Source organism: Melanerpes formicivorus, unplaced genomic scaffold (assembly GCF_026170545.1).
Source record: "Melanerpes formicivorus ecotype bairdi unplaced genomic scaffold, bMelFor1.0.p_v2 SCAF_20, whole genome shotgun sequence".
Taxonomy (NCBI): domain Eukaryota; kingdom Metazoa; phylum Chordata; class Aves; order Piciformes; family Picidae; genus Melanerpes; species Melanerpes formicivorus.
Window position 1 is genome coordinate 10,061,097 of NW_027142372.1, and position 19,555 is coordinate 10,080,651.

Genomic DNA, 19,555 nt, shown 5'->3' on the forward strand with positions numbered 1-19,555 from the left:
CATTGGTGGGGGTCCTGGTTTGGGGGGGGTAAGGCCACCTGCTCTGTTCCCACAGGTTGTTTGGCTTCAAGGACATCATCCTGTACCACAACTGCTCCTGGCCCAATGCTCTGGAGCTCAACACCAGCCACCCCTGGCCTGTCTATGCCAACCCTGGCATCCTGCTCCTGCTCTACTACACCGTGGCCACCCTGGTGAAGCTGCGCCGCCTGGATGCCAAGGTGAGGGTCTGCTGGAAGCCGTGGTGATGCCCCCTGTGCCCCAGGGCTCTGACTGCCCCAACCCTGGCACTGTGGGTGCCCAGTGGAAGGGAGGTGGGGGGCAGCAGGATGAAGGTGGCTGGGTGGTGTCTGAGCAAGGGGTTGGAGCATGATCCTGCTGCCTCAGTGGGTCTGAGCTGGCTCTTGCCCCTCATAGAGAGCCGTGGCACGGGCACAGCTACCAACGAGATGCCCAGCAAGGGAGCTGGTGGAGCTGGAGAGCTGGCCCAAGGACGCTGATGGTGTGACTGAGGACACCAAGGTGAGTTTGGGGTGGCTGTGCCCCAAGGCGATGCCCAAGCTAGGAGGGGAGTGGGTGTGGGTTGCTCCAGGGCCGCCAGGGTGGGCTCTGAGCCCTCTCTGCACCCCCAGCCCATGCTGTCCCCCAGCGCGGGGAAGCCAGGCAGCGGCACCGAGAACTGCACCGTCCACGTCATGGCCAACTCGCCACAGCCAGGTAAGCTGTCACCCTCACCTCCCCCTCCCCAGACCCTGCCTGGGACCTGGGGGGTGGCTCACTGTCCCCCTCCCCATGGCCAGGCAGGAGGCGTCCGTCCGAGCGACTGCTCCTGCGCACCCTGGGCCACGTCATCATGAAGCAGAGCTACGTCTGCGCCCTCATCGCCATGATGGTAAGGGCCTGGGAAGGGAATGTGGCAGGGGGAGGGGGGCATATGGTGGGGACCTCCTGGGCTTGACATGAGCTGTCAATGTGTACTGGCAGCCCAAAAGGCAACCATGTCCCAGGTTGCATCAGAAGAAGCAAGGGAGGTGATTCTGCCCCTCTGCTCTGCTCTTCTGAGACCCTAGCAGGGGTACTTTGTTCAGCTCTGGAGCCCCCAACACAGGAAGGATATGGATCTAGTTGGAGAGGCTCCAGAGGAGGGCCACAAAGATGATCAGAGGGCTGGAGCACCTCTCCTATGAGGACAGGCTGAACCTGTTGGCTCTGTTCAGCCTGAAGAAGAGAAAGCTTTGGAGAGACCTTAGAGCAGCCTTCCAGTACCTGAAGGTGGCTACAGGAAAGCAGGAGACATACAGTGCTTTATAAGCACATGTGGTGACAGGACAAGGAGCAGTAGTGTTAACCTAGAGCAGGGTAGATTGAGATTGGGCATTAGGAAGTTGCTCTTTACTGTGAGGGTGGTGAGGCACTGGAGTAGGTTGCTCAGAGAAGTTGTGGAAGTGTTTAAGACCAGGCTGGATGAGGCTTTGAGCAACCTGGTCTAGTGGGACCAGTGTGGGAGGTGTCCCTGCCTATGGCAAGGGGCTGGAACTAGCTGATCTTTGATATCTCTTCCAATTCAAGTCATTCTATGGTGAATGTCCTCATCCTGCCTGCCCATAGGTGTGGAGCATCACCTATCACAGCTGGCTGACCTTCGTGCTGCTGCTCTGGGCATGCCTGATCTGGATAGTGCGGAGTCGGCATCACTTCGCCATGCTCTGCTCGCCCTTCCTCCTCCTCTATGGCATCACTCTCTGCAGCCTTCAGTATGTCTGGGGCATGGACCTGGTCCCTGAGCTACCCACCCGTGTTGGCTTCATGAGCCTCGAGCAGCTGGGCCTGGTCCACCCCAAATATCCCTGCTTGGACCTGGGGGCTAAGGTAAGCTTGGTGTCCCTTGCCCCTGTCCCAAACAGCACCCAGCTGTCCCTGCTCACTGCTTGCCCCCACAGCTCCTGCTCACCTTGACCTTCTGGCTGCTGCTGCGGGACTTTGTCAAGGAGAAGGTGCTGACGAGGAGGACTCCAGCCACCCCGCTCCTGGAGGTGACTATCTCCTCGGATACAGGTGAGGACTCCTGATGTCACCCATCTGGAGAGACCCTGCGCCGAGCAGAGCAGTCCTGAGGGCCTGGAGGGCGCCTGCTCCTGGCTGAGCGTCCCCATAGTGCAAGCACGCCGCGCCCTGCCTGCCCTTGCAGAGTCCAGCCGGCAGCGGGAGGTGCTGAAGGCGCTGGGCGCCCTGGTGACGGATTTCTATGCCAAGTACTGGATCTGCGTCTGCGCCGGCATGTTCATCGTCGTCAGCTTCGCCGGGCGCCTCGTGGTCTACAAGATCGTCTACATGTTCCTCTTCCTCCTCTGCCTCACCCTCTTCCAGGTAAGGGGCACCAGACACCTCTCCTGCACTGCTCAAGGCTTGGGGTGGAGTGGCTGGAAAGCTCCCCAGTGGAAAAGGGTCTGGTCTCGGGTGGTTGGTCCACAGCTGAAGATGAGCCAGTGTGTGCCCAGGGGGCCAAGAAGGCTGCCAGCATCCTTGAGTACTGGGTTCAGTTCTGGTGGGTATCCAAGAAGGATATTGAGGTACTGGAGTGGGTCCAGAGAAGGGCAACAAAGTTCTTGAAGGGTCTGCAGAAAAAGTCTTGTGAGGAGCAGCTGAGGGAACTGGGGATGTTCAGCCTGGGAAAAAGGAGGCTGAGGGGAGACCTTCTGGCTCTCTACAGCTTCCTGAAAGGAGTTTGGAGACAGACAGGGGTCAGTCTCTTCTCCCAAGGAACAAGCAACAGGACAAGACAGGAGGAAATGGCCTCAAGTTGCACCAGGAGAGGTTTAGGTTTGACATGAGGAACAATTTCTTCCCCTTGAGGGCTGCCAAAGCCTGGCCCAGGCTTCGCAGAGCCAGAGCAATTTCAAAGCTGTGTAGATGTGGTGCTGAGGGACCTGGTTTAGTGGTGACCTGGCAGTGTTGGGTTGAATGCTTGGACTTGAGGGTCTTAGAGGTCTCTTCCAACCTACACTATTCAGTGATTCCCCAGCGTGTCCTCACTGACGTCCCTGTCCCCACAGGTGTACTACAGCCTCTGGCGCAAGGTGCTGAAGGGCTTCTGGTGGCTGGTGGTGGCGTACACCATGCTGGTCCTCATCGCCATCTACACCTTCCAGTTTGAGGACTTCCCCATGTACTGGAGGAACATGACAGGTCTCACCGATGAGCAGTGAGTGTCTCTGACCCCGCTGCTGGCAGCCCTCTGCTGGCACCGAGGCATGGCCAAGGGATGTGTTGTACATGGGGAAACCGAGGCACGGGGGGGAACTGAGGTTGAGTTGCAGTGTGGTGGTTCAGTGCCCACGCAGGGTGGGATGGATGTGGCCCCATGCTGACTGTCCTCTTTCTGCCCAGGCTTGGTGACCTGGGTCTGGAGCAATTCAGCGTCTCCGAGCTCTTCACCAGCACCCTCATCCCAGGCTTCTTCCTCCTGGCCTGTATCCTCCAGCTCCATTACTTCCACCGTCCCTTCATGCACATCACCGACCTGGAGCACGTCCCCACCACCACTCCACCCGCCAGCCACATTCCCAGGTAGGTCTCCATGCTGGCAATGACCCCAACCTTCACCCTGAGACCTCCTCCACGCCTGCTCTGATCCCTCCTTCCCTGCAGGCCTGAGGAGCTTCATGGGAGCCGGTTGCTGCGGGATGCAGCTGCTGCCGAGTGTGCCGGGGAGAACGACTCTGACACCACATCCCAGGGTACTGAGCAGGCTTAGGCTTGGGAGGGCAGGGAAATGGATTTGAGGTGACCTCTGAATGTGGGAGGGTGCAGTGATGGGTTGGGATGTCCTTCAAGCCAAGAAGAGGCTGGGTGGATATGCAGACCTCCAAGTGTGGGAAGGTACAGCAGTGGTTTGGGTTGCTCTCCAAGACAGGAAGAAGCTGGAAGGGTTGGGAAATGGATTTGAGGTGACCTCCCAAGTGTGGGAGCATGCAGCAGTGGATTGGGTTGCTCTCCAAGACAGGAAGAGGCTGGGAGGGTTGGGAAATGGATTTGAGGTGACCTCCAAGTGTGGGAGGGTACAGCAATGGATTTGAGGTGACCTCCAAGTGTAGGAAGATAGGAGGATGGACTGAAGTAACTTCTGAGCCAGGAAAGGGCTGGGAGGCTACAAGGATGGATTGGTGTGTCCTGTGAGCAAAAAATGGGGTGGGAGGGCAGGGTTATGAATTTGGGATGCCCTTCAAGCCAGGATGGAGCAGGGAGGGGATGGATTAGGATGTCTGCCAAGCCAGAGAGGTGCTAAGAGACTGTGGAGATGGATTAGGGTGTCCTCCAAGTGTGGGAGGTTGTGGGAATGACTTGGGAGTATCCTCCAAGCATGGGAGGATGTGTTGGGATGTCCCCTGAGCCAGGGTGTCTGCAGGGGTGTCTACCATAGTCTGTGTCCCTCTGTCCCTGCAGTGCCCACCAAATGGGGTCTGGTGCTGGAGCGCCTGATCGTGCTGGGCTGGACCTTCTCAGACATGCTGACCCGCACCCAGGTCTTTGTGGGACGGGTGCTGGAGCTCCACATCCTCAAGCTGGTGGCTCTCTACACTGTTTGGGTGGCCTTGGAGGAGGTACCAGCCGTGGGGTGCTGGGGTTGGGCTCTGCTGGGCAGCCCAGGGTGCTGATGTGTCTGGTGCATCATCAGGTATCAGTGATGAACTTCTTGCTGGTGCTGCTGTGGACCTTTGCCATGCCCTACTGCCGCTTCCGGCACATGGCCTCCTGCCTCTCCACCGTCTGGACCTGCATCATCATCGTCTGCAAGATGCTCTACCAGCTCAAGATCGTCAACCCTAGCGTGTACTCCAGCAACTGCACCCAGGTGCCCCATGCTGAGGGCATGCCTGGCTCTTGGGGCGCTTGCAGTAGCACAATGGGGGTTCTCTTGCTGGAGGTGGGTCTGGTGGAAGAGGCTGAGGGGTGCTGATGCCCGGTGGTGCTTCTCGTTGCAGCCTCAGCTCAACGGCACCAACCTGAGCCCTCAGGAGCTGGTCAACTCCACGCTGTACCGTGGCCCCGTGGACCCTGCCAACTGGTTCGGTGTCCGCAAGGGCTACCCCAACTTGGGCTACATCCAGGTAGGCACAGGGACAGCCAGTCCATGGAGACAGCGTGGGAGGAAGCTCGGGGGCTGAGCATCCTCTTGTGCCCCACAGAACCACCTCCAGGTGCTGCTGCTGCTGGTGTTCGAGGCGATGGTGTACCGGCGCCAGGAGTACTACCGCAAGCAGCACCAGCTGGTGGCCCCCGTCACCGAGACCGTCTTTGAAGACATCTCCCGCGAGCACCTCGACCAGGGCATCATTAGCTGTGCCAAATACTTCCTCAACTACTTCTACTACAAGTTTGGCTTGGAGGTGGGGAGCAGGTGCTGACAGGGGCCAAGGCTCTCACCATCACTGGCAGCACCCCTAGGGCTGAGCCTTTGCATCTCCTCCCCTCAGATCTGCTTCCTGCTGACGGTGAACGTGATCGGGCAGCGGATGAACTTCCTGGTGATCCTCCATGGCTGCTGGCTGGTGGTCATCCTGACGCGGCGCCGGCGGGCGGCCATCGCCCGCCTCTGGCCCAAGTACTGCCTCTTCCTCGTCGTCTTCCTCCTCTACCAGTACCTGCTCTGCGTGGGCATGCCACCCGCCCTCTGCTTGGGTAAGGGGCAAGGGTTGGAGGAACCCGGCCTTTTGGGGAGTACCCACCCTTTGGACGGGTCATGGAGCTAGAGGGCTGTGCGTGGGCACGCTGCCCGCCTTGGGAAAGGGGCTCAGCGTGCCCACTGCCCCCCTCCAGACTATCCATGGCGCTGGAGCAAAGCCCTCCCCATCAACTCGGCCCTCATCAAGTGGCTCTACCTGCCTGACTTCTTCATGGCACCCAAATCCTCCAACCTCATCAGTGAGTAACCTCCCACCCCAGACCCTGCCACCACCCTGCTCATGGCAATGCCAGGGACATGGAGCATCCCCTGTCCACTGGGTGCCTCAGCCCTCAGTATTGCCCAGCCCGTGGGGTGCCCCAATCTTCAGCCAGCTCATGGAGCCCCCCACCCCCTGGTATTACCCTGGCTGTAAGGTGCCCTAGCCCTTGGCGTTGCCCTTCCCATGGGGTACCACAGCTCTTGGCATCACCCTGCCCACGGAGTGCCCCATCCCCTGGCATCACCCTGCTCATGGGGTGCTCATGGGAAGGGAGCTTGTGAATGCCACACCCGTTTGTGGTGGGAGTGGCCTGTCTGAGCCCTGCCCACCCCCTGTGCCACCTTCTGTGCCCACAGATGACTTTGTGCTGCTGCTGTGCGTGGCGCAGCAGTGGCGAGTGTTCGAGGCCGAGCGCACCGAGGAGTGGCTGCGGGCCGCTGGGGACAACAGCGACAGACTTGACCTGGCACAGAACCCCCACAACCCCATCCCCAACTTCATCCACTGCAGGTGGGTGCCTAACACCACAATGGCACTGCGGCATGGGCGTGGGCATGGGATGGGATGGGGCATGATGGGACATGGGGGTGAGAATCTCACACCTGGGGTGGGACAGCCTGGGGTGTGGGCAGGATGGGATCCCCCAGACAGTGAGACCTGCTGGGATGGGATGGGACCCCCTTGAAGTATGGACAAGATGGAACACAAGGTAGTGGGACCTGTTAGGATGGGAGGGTCTCCCCTTGAAATAGACAAGAGGTACACCTAAGGCAGTGAGACTGTTGGGCTGGGACTTCCTAGGATGAGATGGGATGCCTTAGAGGTATAGACAAGCTGGGCACCCAAGGCAGTGGGACCTGCTGGGCTGGGATACCCTAGGATGGGGATGAGTTCCTTGGCAGTGGTGCAGTACCCCCATGGGTGCCAGGACCCCACAGACTGGGACAAAGCACTTTGTCTTCCATTGTAGAGCTGATGCAGGGAGTGGGACCATGCTGGTTTGGTTGGGGGTAGCACCTTGCAGCGCTGCAAAGCCAGCCGGTGCCACGTGCGGGTGCTGGGAGGGGACAAGGAGCTTACTGTGAGCACCCTGTCCTGCAGGTCATACCTGGACATGGCAAAGGTAGTGGTGTTCCGCTACCTCTTCTGGTTTGTGCTGGTGGTGGTCTTCATCACGGGGGCCACCCGCATCAGCCTCTTCGGCCTGGGCTACCTGCTGGCCTGCTTCTACCTGCTGCTGTTCGGCACTGCCATGCTGCGCAAGCCGGCGCGGGCTCGCCTCGTGCTCTGGGACTGCCTCATCCTCTACAACATCACCGTCATCATCTCCAAGAACATGCTGTCGGTGAGGGCTGCTGCGCCCCGCCTGTGCGGTGCTCCCCCGGCTGCTGGGCAGGGACACCCAGCCCTTGGCCATCCCCTGGGGAGGGGATGGGTAGCAGGACTGTCCCTGGGCAAACCCCGGGGGGGTCTGGAGAACAGGTCTTGTGAGGGAATTGGACAAAAGGAGGCTGAGGGGAGACCTCCTGTCTCTCTATAACTTCCCCCAAGGAAGAAACCATAAGACAAGATGAAATGGCCTCAAGTTGGGCCAGGGGAGGTTTAGGCTGGAGGTGAGAAATTATTTCTTCCCCCTGGGGGTTGTTCAAGGCCTGGCCCAGGCTGCCTGGGGCAGTGGTGGAGTCCCCATCCCTGGAAGAGTTTCAAAGCTGTGGAGCTGTGATGCTGAGGGATGTGATTTAGTAGTGACTAGGCAGTGCTGGGTTAATGATTGGACTCCATGGTCTCAAAGGTTGCTTCCAACCAAAACTATTCCATGATGCTGAACTCTGTCCCCACAGCTCCTCTCCTGCGTCTTCGTGCAGCAGATGCAGAGCAACTTCTGCTGGGTGATTCAGCTCTTCAGCCTGGTCTGCACCGTCAAGGGCTACTATGACCGTGAGTTGCTGGCACTGGGAGGCTCTGGGGGTTGCCCTACCTGAGCTGGTGGGATTGCAGGCAGTTTGGGCTGCTGCCTGACCTGCCTGCACCTCTGCCTGCCAGCCATGGAGATGGGCAAGGACCAGGACTGCTTGCTGCCCGTGGAGGAGGCGGGCATCATCTGGGACAGCATCTGCTTCTTCTTCCTCCTGCTCCAGCGTCGCATCTTCCTCAGCTACTACTTCTTGCATGTCATGCTGGACTTCCAGGCCTCTGCTCTACAGGCTTCCAGGTGGGACTGGAGTCCCAAAGGGTCCCCATAGGTGTTGGGGTGCAGGTGCCCCCCTCACTCTCCTTCTGTCCCCAGGGGCGTTGCATTATTCAAGGCCAGCACCCTGAAGAGGATGCGCTACCACCGGCAAGCGGAGAAGAAGTCACTGGCCCAGCTGAAGCGGCAGTGAGTGGGTTTTGGGGGGCACTGGGACCTCCTCTTGCAGCCACCAGCACATTGGGGCACCCCTTGGGTGGGTGGGGTGGATGGGGGTGCCCCTGGGGTGGAGTTTGGAGGAGCAGGCCCTGCAGCAGCCTCTGCCTGGCAGGATGGAGCGGATCCGAGCCAAGCAGGAGAAGTACCACCAGGGGCTACTGCGCAGTGGCATCAGCGAGACACAGGATGCCAGGGCAGGTGAGAGCTGAGAGGTCCCCCATGTCCCCCAGTCCCTTTCTGGGTACAGTAAGGTGACCACAGCCTATTGCTGATGCCCATCCTGGTGGAGCCACATGGATGATTTCTCCATGGGTTGAGAACCTGGTGAAGGACAGACCTCAGAGTATTGGATCAGCTGGGCAAAGTCCAGCTGGACCCCTGTAGCTCGTGGTGTTCCCCAGGGGTCAGGACTGGCTCCAGTCTTGGTCAACATCTCCGTCAATGACCTGAGTGAAGGGGCAGAATGGACCCTCAGGCAGTTTGCTGATGGTACCAAACTGAGAGGAGTGGTTGCAGCCATTCAGCAAGAGCTGGCCAGGCTGGAGTTGGATAGAGGGGAGCCTCATGAGGTTCAACCAGGGCAAGTGTCCTGCACCTGGGGAAGAATAACTCCCTGCACAAGTACAGGTGAGGGGCTGACCTGCTGGGAAGCAGCTCTGTGGAGAAGGACCTGGGTAAGCTGGTGGACAACAAGTTGCCCAAGAACCAGCAATGTGCTCTCGTGACCAAGAAGGCAAACGGTCTCTTGGGGTGCATGAAGAAGAGTGTGGACAGCAGGTTGAGGAAGGTTATGCTCCCCATCTACTGTGCCCTAATGAGGCCACACCTGGAGTAGTGGGTTGACTTCTGGGCCCCCCAGTTCAAGAGAGACAGAGAACTACTGGAGAGAGTCCAGTGGAGGCTACAAAGAAGCTGAGAGGACTGGAACATCTCTGTGAGGAGGAAAGGCTGAGAGACCTGAGGCTGCTTAGCTGGGAGAAGAGCAGCCTGAGAGGGGCTCTGCTCTGCAAGAGGGTGAGGGGCTAGAGGATAGGGCCAGACTCTTCTCAGTGGTGCTCTGTGACAGGACAAGGGACAGGGCACAAATTGGAACTCAGGAAGCTCCATATGAAGATGAGGAGAAACTTCTTTGGTATGAGGGTGCTGGTGTCTCCTTCTGTGGAGAGATTCTAAACCCACCTGCACATTGTGATGCTGGGCAAGCTGCTGTGGGTGACCCTGCTTTAGCAGGGGGGTTGGACTAGAAGACGTCCAGAGGTCCCTTCTGACCCCTACCAAGCTGGGATTCAGGGATTGTGGTGATCCCCTCCCCACCCCCAGGTGCCTTGGGGGGATGCACTGAACGTGTCTGTTCTCAGCCCCCATCTGCCATTCCCCAGCAGATGCCCCCAGCAGCCCTGTGGACCCCTCCCAGCAGAGGACGCGGTGGTGGCAGCCATGGTTAGACCACGCCGCAGGTACAGCCCTGGCACAGGGCACGGCCCCTCGGCAAGGTCCCTCCGCAGGGGACCGCTAACACCCGCGGGGAGCAGTGGTGGTGGTGCTTTGGCAAGGTGACAGCCTGCATGTCCCCCTACCCTGTGCTCAGCTGCAGGGCACTAACCAGGGCTGCTCCGCTTCCCAGCACTAACAGCGTGTTGGGCTGGGAGGTGCTGGGCTGCCTTTGGGGTTACTGGCAGAGATCAGCTCCAGGCTCCAGTGCTGGAGGGAGCTCTCTGTGGGCATGTCAGGGTTGGGTCTCTGTCATCTTTGTGGGGAACCCAATGGGTGTGCTTGGCACCGTGTTGGCACTGCTGTGTCAGGCAGAGAGCCTTGGGGTGGCAGTGGCCATGCCATACTACCCCATGCTGCTGGGCACTGGCTGTATCATTACACTGTGTACCATGTCACCAGGCTCCAGATGTCCTGTGGCACTGTGCCATGCCACTGGCTGTGCCATGACAGAGGGAGTCACGGTACCAACCGTGCCATGACACACCAAGCTGTGGCACCAGATATATCATACCCTATGCCATGCCACTGGGCACCAGGTGTGCTGTGACACCTTGTGCCATGGCACTGGCCATGCCCTGACATCTTGTGCCACCCAACAGTGCTTCACTCTGGGGAATACTTCCTCTTCGAGTCAGACAGCGAGGAGGAGGAGGAGACAGCAGTGCCAGAGGAGCCACGGCCAGGCAGGCAGAGTGCCTTCCAGGTGGGATGGCTGGAGGCTCTGGGGGTTGTGTCTCGTGGTGCCCATGGGGTGCTGACAGCCCTTCTTGTTCCCACCAGCTCGTCTACCAGGCCTGGGTGACCAACACCAGGACAGCACTGCAGCAGCAAGAGCAGCCGGAGGCACCCGGTTCTGAGGAGGCTGCAGGTGGGTCTGGCTGCCCCCAGACTGGGGCTGGGCATGGGCAGGAGGGGACACAGCCCAGCCTTGTGTCCACTGTTTGCCCTGGCATCACCTCAGTGGGGGGTTCCTGCTGTGCTTGTGGACTCTCTGGCAGCTACAGTGGGGTTGTGCAGGCCTTCCTTTGTGTCCGTGCTGGTTATTAAGCTGGATGGAGGGATATGAGAGATGGGGCCATGAGCAGGAGACCCCCAGTGAGGGCCCAAATGACCCCACTGAGTTGGTGTTACCCCTCCCTCGGGGTCTGACCCTCGCAGGGGACAGTGGAGCAAGGGAGGAGGAGTTAGAGACACCTGAGGAAGCTGAAGGCCAGGAGGAAGAGGAGGAGGAAGGCTCTGGTAGGTCAGGGGCAGACTCGGGGTGCTGGGCGGGGGAGTCTGAGTGGGCAGAGAGTGAGCCTCCCTGTCTCTCCTCGCCCTGGCAGCGCACAGCAACGTGGTGCAGCGGGTGCTGAGCGTGCTGCGCTTCGGGTGGGTGCTGTGCCAGGCCGTGGTGGATGGGCTGACCCAGTGGCTGGACGCCTGCACCCAGGAGCACGGCCACATGTCCTCCGTCCTGCGCCTCGAGAGATACGTCCTCAGCCGCCGCCTGGCCACGGTGAGCCGGGGACACGCGCCGGGGGGCTGCCGCCCACCCCTGTGACGTGTAGCAGGGACGTAGGCAGCAAGCTGGCAGCTGACACCCAGTGCAGTTGGCACACCTGAGGAATGGGGTTTGTCCAGAGGGACCTAGGCAGGCTGGAGAAGTGGGACCATGTGAACAACATGAGGTTCCATGAGGCCAAGTGCAAGGTCTTGCAGCTGGGTCAGGGCCATCCCAGTATCAGTCCAGGCTGGGGAACAGCCCTGTTTAGAAAACTTGGGGGTGCTGGTGGGTGAAAAGCTGGGCATGAGCTGGAAATGAGTGCTCACAACTCAGAACTGACCGTGTCCTGGACTGATCCCCAGCAGTGTGGGCAGCAGGGGGAGGGAGGGGATTCTGCTCCTCTGCTCCACTTTGCTGAGACCCCACCTGCAGTGCTGGGTCCAGCTCTGGAGTCCTCAGCACAGGAGGCACATGGATGTATTGGAGCAGGGCCAGAGGAGGCCACAGCAATGATGGGAGGTGTGGAAGCCTTCTGCTGTGAGGGCAGGCTGAGAGAGTTGGGATTGTTCAGCCTGGAGAAGTGAAGGCTCCTAGGAGCCCTTCTGGTGGTCTTGCAGTGCTTCAAGAGGCCAATTGGAAACCTGGGGACAGACTTTTGAGCTGGGCCTGTTGTGACAGGACAAGAGGTGATGGTTTGAATGAAAAGAGGGAGACTTAGACTGGATAGAAGGAATAAATGTTTGCCCTGAGGGTGATGAGACCCTGGCCCAGGTTGGCCAGAGAGGTGGGAGTTGCCCCATCCCTGGAACCACTGCAGGTCAGGTCGTGTGGGGCTCTGAGCAACCTGCTTTAGTTGCAGATGTCCCTGCTGACTGCAGGGGGCTGGACTGGATGACCTTGAAAGGTCCCTTCCAACCCACCCACTCTGTGATTCTCCAATCTCTGCCTGCTTCAGGGAGAGGAAATGCACCGTGGGGTCCTGGATGAGCTCTACCTGCCATCACCTGAAGAGCTCCCTGAGCAGCCGCCTTCACAGGGGGCAGGGGGTGCAAGCTCCCAACCTAACATCGCTTCCAGGCAGGTGCATAGAAACCCCCCGAGGGGGCAGTGGGAAGGGCCTGCTGGGCACAGGGCTCATCCCCGTCCCCATGCCATTCCCAGCGGGCACCAAGTAGCTGTGCTCACCTCTGGTGGACGTCCGCTGCCCGCTGACAGCCAGGAGCAGGCGACAACCGGGAGGTCCCTAGAGAATGTGGCTGGGTCTCAGGAGCTCCTGGCTCTGCCCCAGAACCGGAGCCGGACAGCCAGCGAGCTCCTCCTGAGCAGGTAAGGGGGAGGTGGGGAGGGTGGGGGCGGGGGTTTTGGGGTGGTGGGGCTGGCTGACCCCCCTGCACCCTGCAGAACACTCCACTTCCCTGAGCTGGAAGAGTCAGAGAAGTTCTATCAGTCCCGCAATCGGTTCCTGAAGCTGCTGCTGGCCGGGTACCGCTGCGTGGCCGCCCACTCGGAGCTGCTCTGCTACTTCATCATCATCCTCAACAACATGGTGACCGCCTCCGTCATCTCCCTCTTCCTGCCCATCCTCGTCTTCCTCTGGGCCATGCTTTCCATCCCCCGGCCCAGCAAGCGCTTCTGGATGACTGCCATCGTCTTCACTGAGGTGAGCAGAGGGTGGCCGGGGAGGGGCCGGTGCCAGCCAGCCGCCCCCCGCTGACCCCAGCGGCTGCCACAGGTGACGGTGGTGGTGAAGTACCTCTTCCAGTTCGGGTTCTTCCCCTGGAACGGCTACGCCATGCTGGTGCGCAATGAGGGCAAGCCCTTCTTCCCACCACGCATCCTGGGCTTGGAGAAGACTGACTGCTACGTCAAGTATGACCTCATCCAGCTCCTGGCGCTCTTCTTCCATCGCTCCCAGCTGCTGGTGAGCCCAAGGGCGTGGGCACTGCCGTGGGCGTCGCTTGGGTGGGTGTCCCCAGGAGCTGGGAGTGCTCCCGGGGTGGTGGTGGCTCTGCACAGCACCCAGTGGGCGCCTGCTGGCTCTGTTGTGGTTTCCACTCAAGGTACCCATTGCTGATTGGGTCCTTGGGGTGCACCAGGACTTGATGCTGTGGGATGGGGTGAGATGTGTGGGGCAGGGGGGGAATCAGGAACTTCATCCCACTGACCGTGGCCCTCCCCAGTCCTATGGGCTATGGGACCATGAGGAGGATCCCTTCCCCAAGAAGAAGACAGAGGATGAGGAAGAGGAGGAAAGGCAGGAGGAAGCAGCATCCCCACCGCTTGCAGTGGGTGAGGAAGTGACAGAGGTGGTGGCAGAGCCAGGGGCACCAGGCGCAGCTGTGGGGCCGGACCCACAGGGTAATACCATGGGGCAGGAAGAGGGACCTGGGAACACGCAGCTGCGCTTCAGGAGGAAGAGGAGGCGAGGGAGGAAGCAGCCGGAGGTGGCTCTGGAGGAAGGTGAGCACCAGTTCCTGACCCTCGTGTCCCGGTGAGGTCCCACGGAGTGGAGAGGTCCTGGGGCCAGGCAGCATACAGTATCCCATGTTGTGCCTCACCCACAGAGGATGAGGTAAAGGAGGAAGAGGGTGAGAAAAAGGAGGAAGAGAAGGAGGAGGAAGAGGCCAAAGAAAACCATGCTCAGAGGAAGATGAAGGCATTTGGGCTGCGGGTCAAGCTCTTCTTCCTCACCATGTGAGTGCCCCGTGGTGCTGGGTGGGGCGTGGGGGATGTAGGGTGCAGTCTGTGGTCACCCATTCCCTCTGACCCCTTCAGGGCACAGAACATGTACCAGCCAGTGCGTGGCTTCTTCCGGGACATCCTGCACACCCAGCACCGGGCGGCCACCGACGTCTATGCCTTTATGTTCCTGGCTGATGTGGTTGACTTCATCATCATCATCTTTGGCTTCTGGGCCTTTGGGGTGAGCAGGGGGGTCCCATGGGGCACTAACCAGCTGGCTGCCACCACGGGCCGTATCCTGACCTCTCCTCCATCTCCAGAAACACTCGGCGGCCGCAGACATCACCTCCTCACTGTCGGATGACCAAGTGCCAGAGGCCTTCCTGGTCATGCTCCTCATCCAGTTCACCACCATGGTCATTGACCGTGCCCTCTACCTCCGCAAGACTGTGCTGGGCAAGCTCATCTTCCAGGTCATCCTGGTCTTCAGCATCCACCTCTGGATGTTCTTCATCCTGCCAGCCGTCACTGAACGGTACAGAGCATCCCCTGGGGATGTCTCTGAAGACACGGTGTGGTCTCAGGGTGTCCCCAAGCCCACGTGGTAGCCCAGCCTGGCTGAGGAGGTGGCCAGAGGGGTGACAGCTTCCTTCCACAGGTTGTTCAACCTCAACATGGTGGCCCAGCTGTGGTACTTTGTGAAGTGCATCTACTTTGCGCTGTCAGCATACCAGATCCGCTGCGGCTACCCCACCTGCATTCTGGGCAACTTCCTCACCAAGAAATACAACCACCTCAACCTCTTCCTCTTCCAAGGGTAGGTCACAGGGGGCCATGTGGACCTCTGGGTGCCCAGAGGGTGCTGTACCAGTCCCCTCTCCCTGTGTTTCCCTGCCAGGTTTCGCCTTGTGCCCTTCCTGGTGGAGCTGCGGGCCGTCATGGATTGGGTCTGGACGGACACCACGCTGTCCCTCTCCAACTGGATGTGTGTGGAGGACATCTACGCCAACATCTTCATCATCAAGTGCAGCCGTGAAACAGAGAAGGTACAGCCCCAGCCTGCTGGGAAGGCCTGCTGGGAAGCCCCAGGAAGACCCTTGGCTTTTTGGGGTCCTCCTGAGCCCTCCTGGCACCATGTGCTGTCTCCCCCCTCTCAGAAATACCCCCAGCCCAAGGGGCAGAAGAAGAAGAAGATTGTGAAGTATGGCATGGGTGGCCTCATCATCCTCTTCCTCGTGGCCATCATCTGGTTCCCGCTGCTTTTCATGTCCCTGGTGCGCTCCGTGGTGGGTGTGGTGAACCACCCCATCGATGTCACCGTCACCCTCAAGCTGGGGGGGTACGAGGTAAGGATGCTGGAGGTGGGTGCTGGGGTGTCCAGCCTGGGTACCAACGTCCCCTGCCCTGCTGATGGCACCATGTCCCCCTCCCCAGCCACTCTTCACCATGAGCGCCCAGCAGCAATCCATCCAGCCCTTCACCCCCCGAGACTATGAAGACCTCACCAAAAAGTTTGAGAGGCAGCCGGTAAATCACCACCCTCCACCCTCCAACCCACCCCTGCTGCACCCTGCTGGGTGCTGGGGGTGCCCTGGGACGGGCTTGTGGTAGGGCGGGGGCTGAGCTGAGCCGTGCGCCCCCTACTGGTGGCAGGTTGCCATGCAGTTCATCACGCTGTATGGCTACGAGGACATCGTGACGGCTCGCATCGAGGGCAGCTCGGGCTCGCTGTGGAGCATCAGCCCCCCCAGCCGCGAGCAGATGCGCAGGGAGCTGCAGAACGGCTCCTCGGACATCACCCTGCGCCTCACCTGGACCTTCCAGAGGTACCCCTGGCACGGTGGGGGCGGGAGGGGACAGCTCTGCCTGCATCGTTTCCCCCGCTCTTCCCTGTGCCCAGCACACGCCCCCCCTTGCTCAGCCTCTTGTGCCCGCAGGGACCTGGGCAAGGGGGGCACGGTGGAGCACACCTTCGACAAGCACACCACCGACCTGCAGCCTGGGACACCTCAACGCATGGAGCTGGCCCAGCTGCTGCAGGGCACCCGCAACACCCCTGTGTGAGTGCCCTCAGGAAGGGGACAAGGAGCAACCCCCCCCTCCCCCACTGCTTCATGCTTCAACCACCTCCCAACTCACCCCACTCTTCTACAGGCGAGTGCCCAAGCTCTTCCCCAGATACATCCGGGCACCCAATGGCCCAGAAGCCAACCCTGTCAAGCAGCTGCTGCCAGGTGAGTCCCACCGTGTCCCCACCCCCCCAAAAAAAACCCCAACAAATCAGTGTTGGGGGCACAGCAGCAGCAGCTGTTCTGTGCCCTGAGGGTGCCAACTTCACCCTGGCAGATGGGGAGGACAGTTACCTGGATGTGGAGGTGCAGCTGAAGCGGGAGCGTGCCGGCACCGGCCGGGGAGGAGGGGACAGATTCTTGGAGTGGTGGGTGGTGAAACTGAAAGAAGACCCTCCCCGGGATGACAACATCCTGCCCATGGTCATCTTCAACGATAAAGTCAGCCCCCCCAGCCTGGGCTTCTTGGCTGGCTATGGGTATGTGGAGAGCGTCCACAGGGTTGTGGTGATGGTAATGCTGGTGATGGCTATGGGGAGGGTGGAGGTGGTGATGATGAAGGTGATGGCTATGGTGATGGTGGTGATGATGGTGATGGCTGTGGGGATGGTGATGGTGGTGATGATGAAGGTGATGGCTATGGTGGTGATGGTGATGTTGGTGATGGCTGTGGGGATGGTGATGGTGGTGATGATGAAGGTGATGGCTATGGTGATGGTGGTGGTGATGATGGTGATGTTGGGGATGGTGGTGGTGATGATGGTGGTGGTGATGTTGGTGATGGCTGTGGGGATGGTGGTGGTGATGATGGAGTGATGGCTGTGGGGATGGTGGTGGTGATGATGGTGATGATGGAGTGATGGCTGTGGGGATGGTGATGGTGATGTTGGTGATGGCTGTGGGGATGGTGGTGGTGGTGATGGAGTGATGGCTGTGGGGATGGTGGTGGTGGTGATGGAGTGATGGCTGTGGGGATGGTGGTGGTGATGATGGTGATGATGGAGTGATGGCTGTGGGGATGGTGGTGGTGATGATGATGGTGATGGCTGTGGGGATGGCGGTGGTGATGATGTTGGTGATGGCCGTGGGGATGGCGGTGGTGATGATGTTGGGGATGGCTGTGGGGATGGCGGTGGTGGTGATGTTGGTGATGGCTGCGGGGATGGCAGTGGTGATGATGTTGGTGATGGCTGTGGGGATGGCGGTGGTGGTGATGGTGGTGATGGCTGTGGGGATGGCGGTGGTGATGATGTTGGTGATGGCCGTGGGGATGGCGGTGGTGGTGATGGAGTGATGGCTGTGGGGATGGCGGTGGTGATGATGGAGTGATGGCTGTGGGGATGGTGGTGGTGATGATGGTGATGATGGAGTGATGGCTGTGGGGATGGTGATGGTGATGTTGGTGATGGCTGTGGGGATGGTGGTGGTGGTGATGGAGTGATGGCTGTGGGGATGGTGGTGGTGGTGATGGAGTGATGGCTGTGGGGATGGTGGTGGTGATGATGGTGATGATGGAGTGATGGCTGTGGGGATGGTGATGGTGATGTTGGTGATGGCTGTGGGGATGGTGGTGGTGGTGATGGAGTGATGGCTGTGGGGATGGTGGTGGTGGTGATGGAGTGATGGCTGTGGGGATGGTGGTGGTGATGATGGTGATGATGGAGTGATGGCTGTGGGGATGGTGGTGGTGATGATGATGGTGATGGCTGTGGGGATGGCGGTGGTGATGATGTTGGTGATGGCCGTGGGGATGGCGGTGGTGATGATGTTGGGGATGGCTGTGGGGATGGCGGTGGTGGTGATGTTGGTGATGGCTGCGGGGATGGCAGTGGTGATGATGTTGGTGATGGCTGTGGGGATGGCGGTGGTGGTGATGGTGGTGATGGCTGTGGGGATGGCGGTGGTGATGATGTTGGTGATGGCCGTGGGGATGGCGGTGGTGGTGATGGAGTGATGGCTGTGGGGATGGCGGTGGTGATGATGGTGGTGGTGATGATGTTGGTGATGGCCGTGGGGATGGCGGTGGTGGTGATGTTGGTGATGGCCGTGGGGATGGCGGTGGTGATGATGGAGTGATGGCTGTGGGGATGGTGGTGGTGATGATGGTGGTGGTGATGATGTTTCATAGTTTCATAGTTTCATAGTTTCATTCAGGGTTGGAAGGGACCACAAGGATCATCTAGTTCCAACCCCCCTGCCATGGGCAGGGACACCCCACACTAGATCAGGCTGGACAGAGCCTCATCCAGCCTGGGCTTAAACACCTCCAGGGACAGGGCCCCAACCACCTCCCTGGACAACCCATCCCAGGGCTTCACCACTCTCATGGGGAAGAACCTCCTCCTCACATCCAGCCTGAATCTCCCCACCTCCAGCTTCATTCCATTCCCCATAGTCCTATCACCACCTGATATCCTGAGAAGTCCTTCCCCAGCCCTCCTGTAGGCCCCCTTCAGATACTGGAAGGCCACAATGAGGTCACCTCGGAGCCTTCTCTTCTGCAGACTGAACAGCCCCAACTCCTTCAGTCTGTCCTCATAGGAGAGGTGCTCCAGCCCTCTGATCATCCTTGTTGGTGATGGCTGTGGGGATGGCAGTGGACCACCTGGGCACAGCCCGTAGGAGCTGTGCAGGGGGATGTGATCCGTGCTGCCCCGCTCTCCCGCAGGATCATGGGGCTGTACGTCTCCATCGTGCTGGTGATCGGGAAGTTCGTGCGGGGCTTCTTCAGCGAGATCTCCCACTCCATCATGTTTGAGGAGCTGCCCTGCGTGGACCGCATCCTGAAGCTGTGCCAGGACATCTTCCTGGTGCGGGAGACGGGCGAGCTGGAGCTGGAGGAAGAGCTCTACGCCAAGCTCATCTTCCTCTACCGCTCCCCCGAGACCATGATCAAGTGGACACGGGAGAAGGAGTAAGGGGAAGGGGCTCTGGACCCCCCAGGCCCATTCCCAAGGACATCACCACCAATGCCTTAACCAGCCCCTGCCGAGGCTGGGGCCGTATCCTGCCGGGGGAGGCAGTGGGACGCAGGGTGCTCAGCGCTCAGTTTTCAGGAGGATGGTTTTTCTTACTCTGTTCTGAAGCCATCCAGACCTGAGGAGACCACGTTGTGCCTTCCTGGGTGGGGGACAGGAGTGCGCCCCCCACCACCACGCTGGGCACCCTTGACTGTTGGGCTGGGGTGTGGGAGGGTGAGGATCTGGCCCACGCAACCCTCCCCACTCTTCCCAGCCCTGCTCCAGAACCAGGGTGAACTCAAAAGCAATAGCCCCCCAGCCCCAGGATGGGGGGCCCTGGGTCATGGCCTCCCAGCCCAAGCCAAGCTGGGGGGGTGGGGGCTGGTAGCCCCAGCTGGACTCTAGACACTTGGGACTTTGGTTTTGTTTGGGTTTTTATTAAGTCAAATGGTTTATTTATACAGAATCCAATAAAACCAAGTTGAGGCCTCCCCGGCTGATGCATGGATGAG

General features: G+C 59.9%; 1 protein-coding gene across 3 annotated transcripts in view; it reads left to right on the forward strand.

Moving 5' to 3' along the window:
* PIEZO1 (piezo type mechanosensitive ion channel component 1 (Er blood group)) overlaps window positions 1-19,538 on the forward strand; it is a 32,083-nt gene extending 12,545 nt beyond the window's left edge. Inside the window, exons 8-51 of one of the 3 annotated variants that reach the window (XM_068150774.1) lie at window positions 56-221; window positions 418-522; window positions 633-717; window positions 801-892; window positions 1,609-1,869; window positions 1,941-2,055; window positions 2,189-2,367; window positions 3,054-3,202; window positions 3,388-3,567; window positions 3,649-3,737; window positions 4,444-4,601; window positions 4,676-4,852; window positions 4,983-5,108; window positions 5,187-5,387; window positions 5,475-5,679; window positions 5,818-5,922; window positions 6,302-6,455; window positions 7,047-7,290; window positions 7,787-7,883; window positions 7,989-8,157; window positions 8,233-8,322; window positions 8,465-8,550; window positions 9,732-9,809; window positions 10,446-10,549; window positions 10,627-10,714; window positions 11,005-11,085; window positions 11,172-11,344; window positions 12,288-12,409; window positions 12,494-12,658; window positions 12,734-12,992; window positions 13,065-13,253; window positions 13,513-13,792; window positions 13,897-14,026; window positions 14,108-14,255; window positions 14,335-14,549; window positions 14,673-14,831; window positions 14,913-15,060; window positions 15,172-15,360; window positions 15,449-15,541; window positions 15,668-15,840; window positions 15,952-16,074; window positions 16,169-16,248; window positions 16,361-16,562; window positions 18,752-19,538. In XM_068150774.1, the coding sequence (XP_068006875.1) occupies window positions 56-221; window positions 418-522; window positions 633-717; window positions 801-892; window positions 1,609-1,869; window positions 1,941-2,055; window positions 2,189-2,367; window positions 3,054-3,202; window positions 3,388-3,567; window positions 3,649-3,737; window positions 4,444-4,601; window positions 4,676-4,852; window positions 4,983-5,108; window positions 5,187-5,387; window positions 5,475-5,679; window positions 5,818-5,922; window positions 6,302-6,455; window positions 7,047-7,290; window positions 7,787-7,883; window positions 7,989-8,157; window positions 8,233-8,322; window positions 8,465-8,550; window positions 9,732-9,809; window positions 10,446-10,549; window positions 10,627-10,714; window positions 11,005-11,085; window positions 11,172-11,344; window positions 12,288-12,409; window positions 12,494-12,658; window positions 12,734-12,992; window positions 13,065-13,253; window positions 13,513-13,792; window positions 13,897-14,026; window positions 14,108-14,255; window positions 14,335-14,549; window positions 14,673-14,831; window positions 14,913-15,060; window positions 15,172-15,360; window positions 15,449-15,541; window positions 15,668-15,840; window positions 15,952-16,074; window positions 16,169-16,248; window positions 16,361-16,562; window positions 18,752-19,001 (6,682 nt within the window). In that variant the 3' untranslated portion in view covers window positions 19,002-19,538. The remainder of the gene's footprint in view (window positions 1-55; window positions 222-417; window positions 523-632; window positions 718-800; window positions 893-1,608; window positions 1,870-1,940; window positions 2,056-2,188; window positions 2,368-3,053; window positions 3,203-3,387; window positions 3,568-3,648; window positions 3,738-4,443; window positions 4,602-4,675; window positions 4,853-4,982; window positions 5,109-5,186; window positions 5,388-5,474; window positions 5,680-5,817; window positions 5,923-6,301; window positions 6,456-7,046; window positions 7,291-7,786; window positions 7,884-7,988; window positions 8,158-8,232; window positions 8,323-8,464; window positions 8,551-9,731; window positions 9,810-10,445; window positions 10,550-10,626; window positions 10,715-11,004; window positions 11,086-11,171; window positions 11,345-12,287; window positions 12,410-12,493; window positions 12,659-12,733; window positions 12,993-13,064; window positions 13,254-13,512; window positions 13,793-13,896; window positions 14,027-14,107; window positions 14,256-14,334; window positions 14,550-14,672; window positions 14,832-14,912; window positions 15,061-15,171; window positions 15,361-15,448; window positions 15,542-15,667; window positions 15,841-15,951; window positions 16,075-16,168; window positions 16,249-16,360; window positions 16,563-18,751) is intronic. The other 2 variants (XM_068150775.1, XM_068150776.1) reach the window with 2 other exon arrangements.
* Window positions 19,539-19,555: the final 17 nt, after the last annotated feature.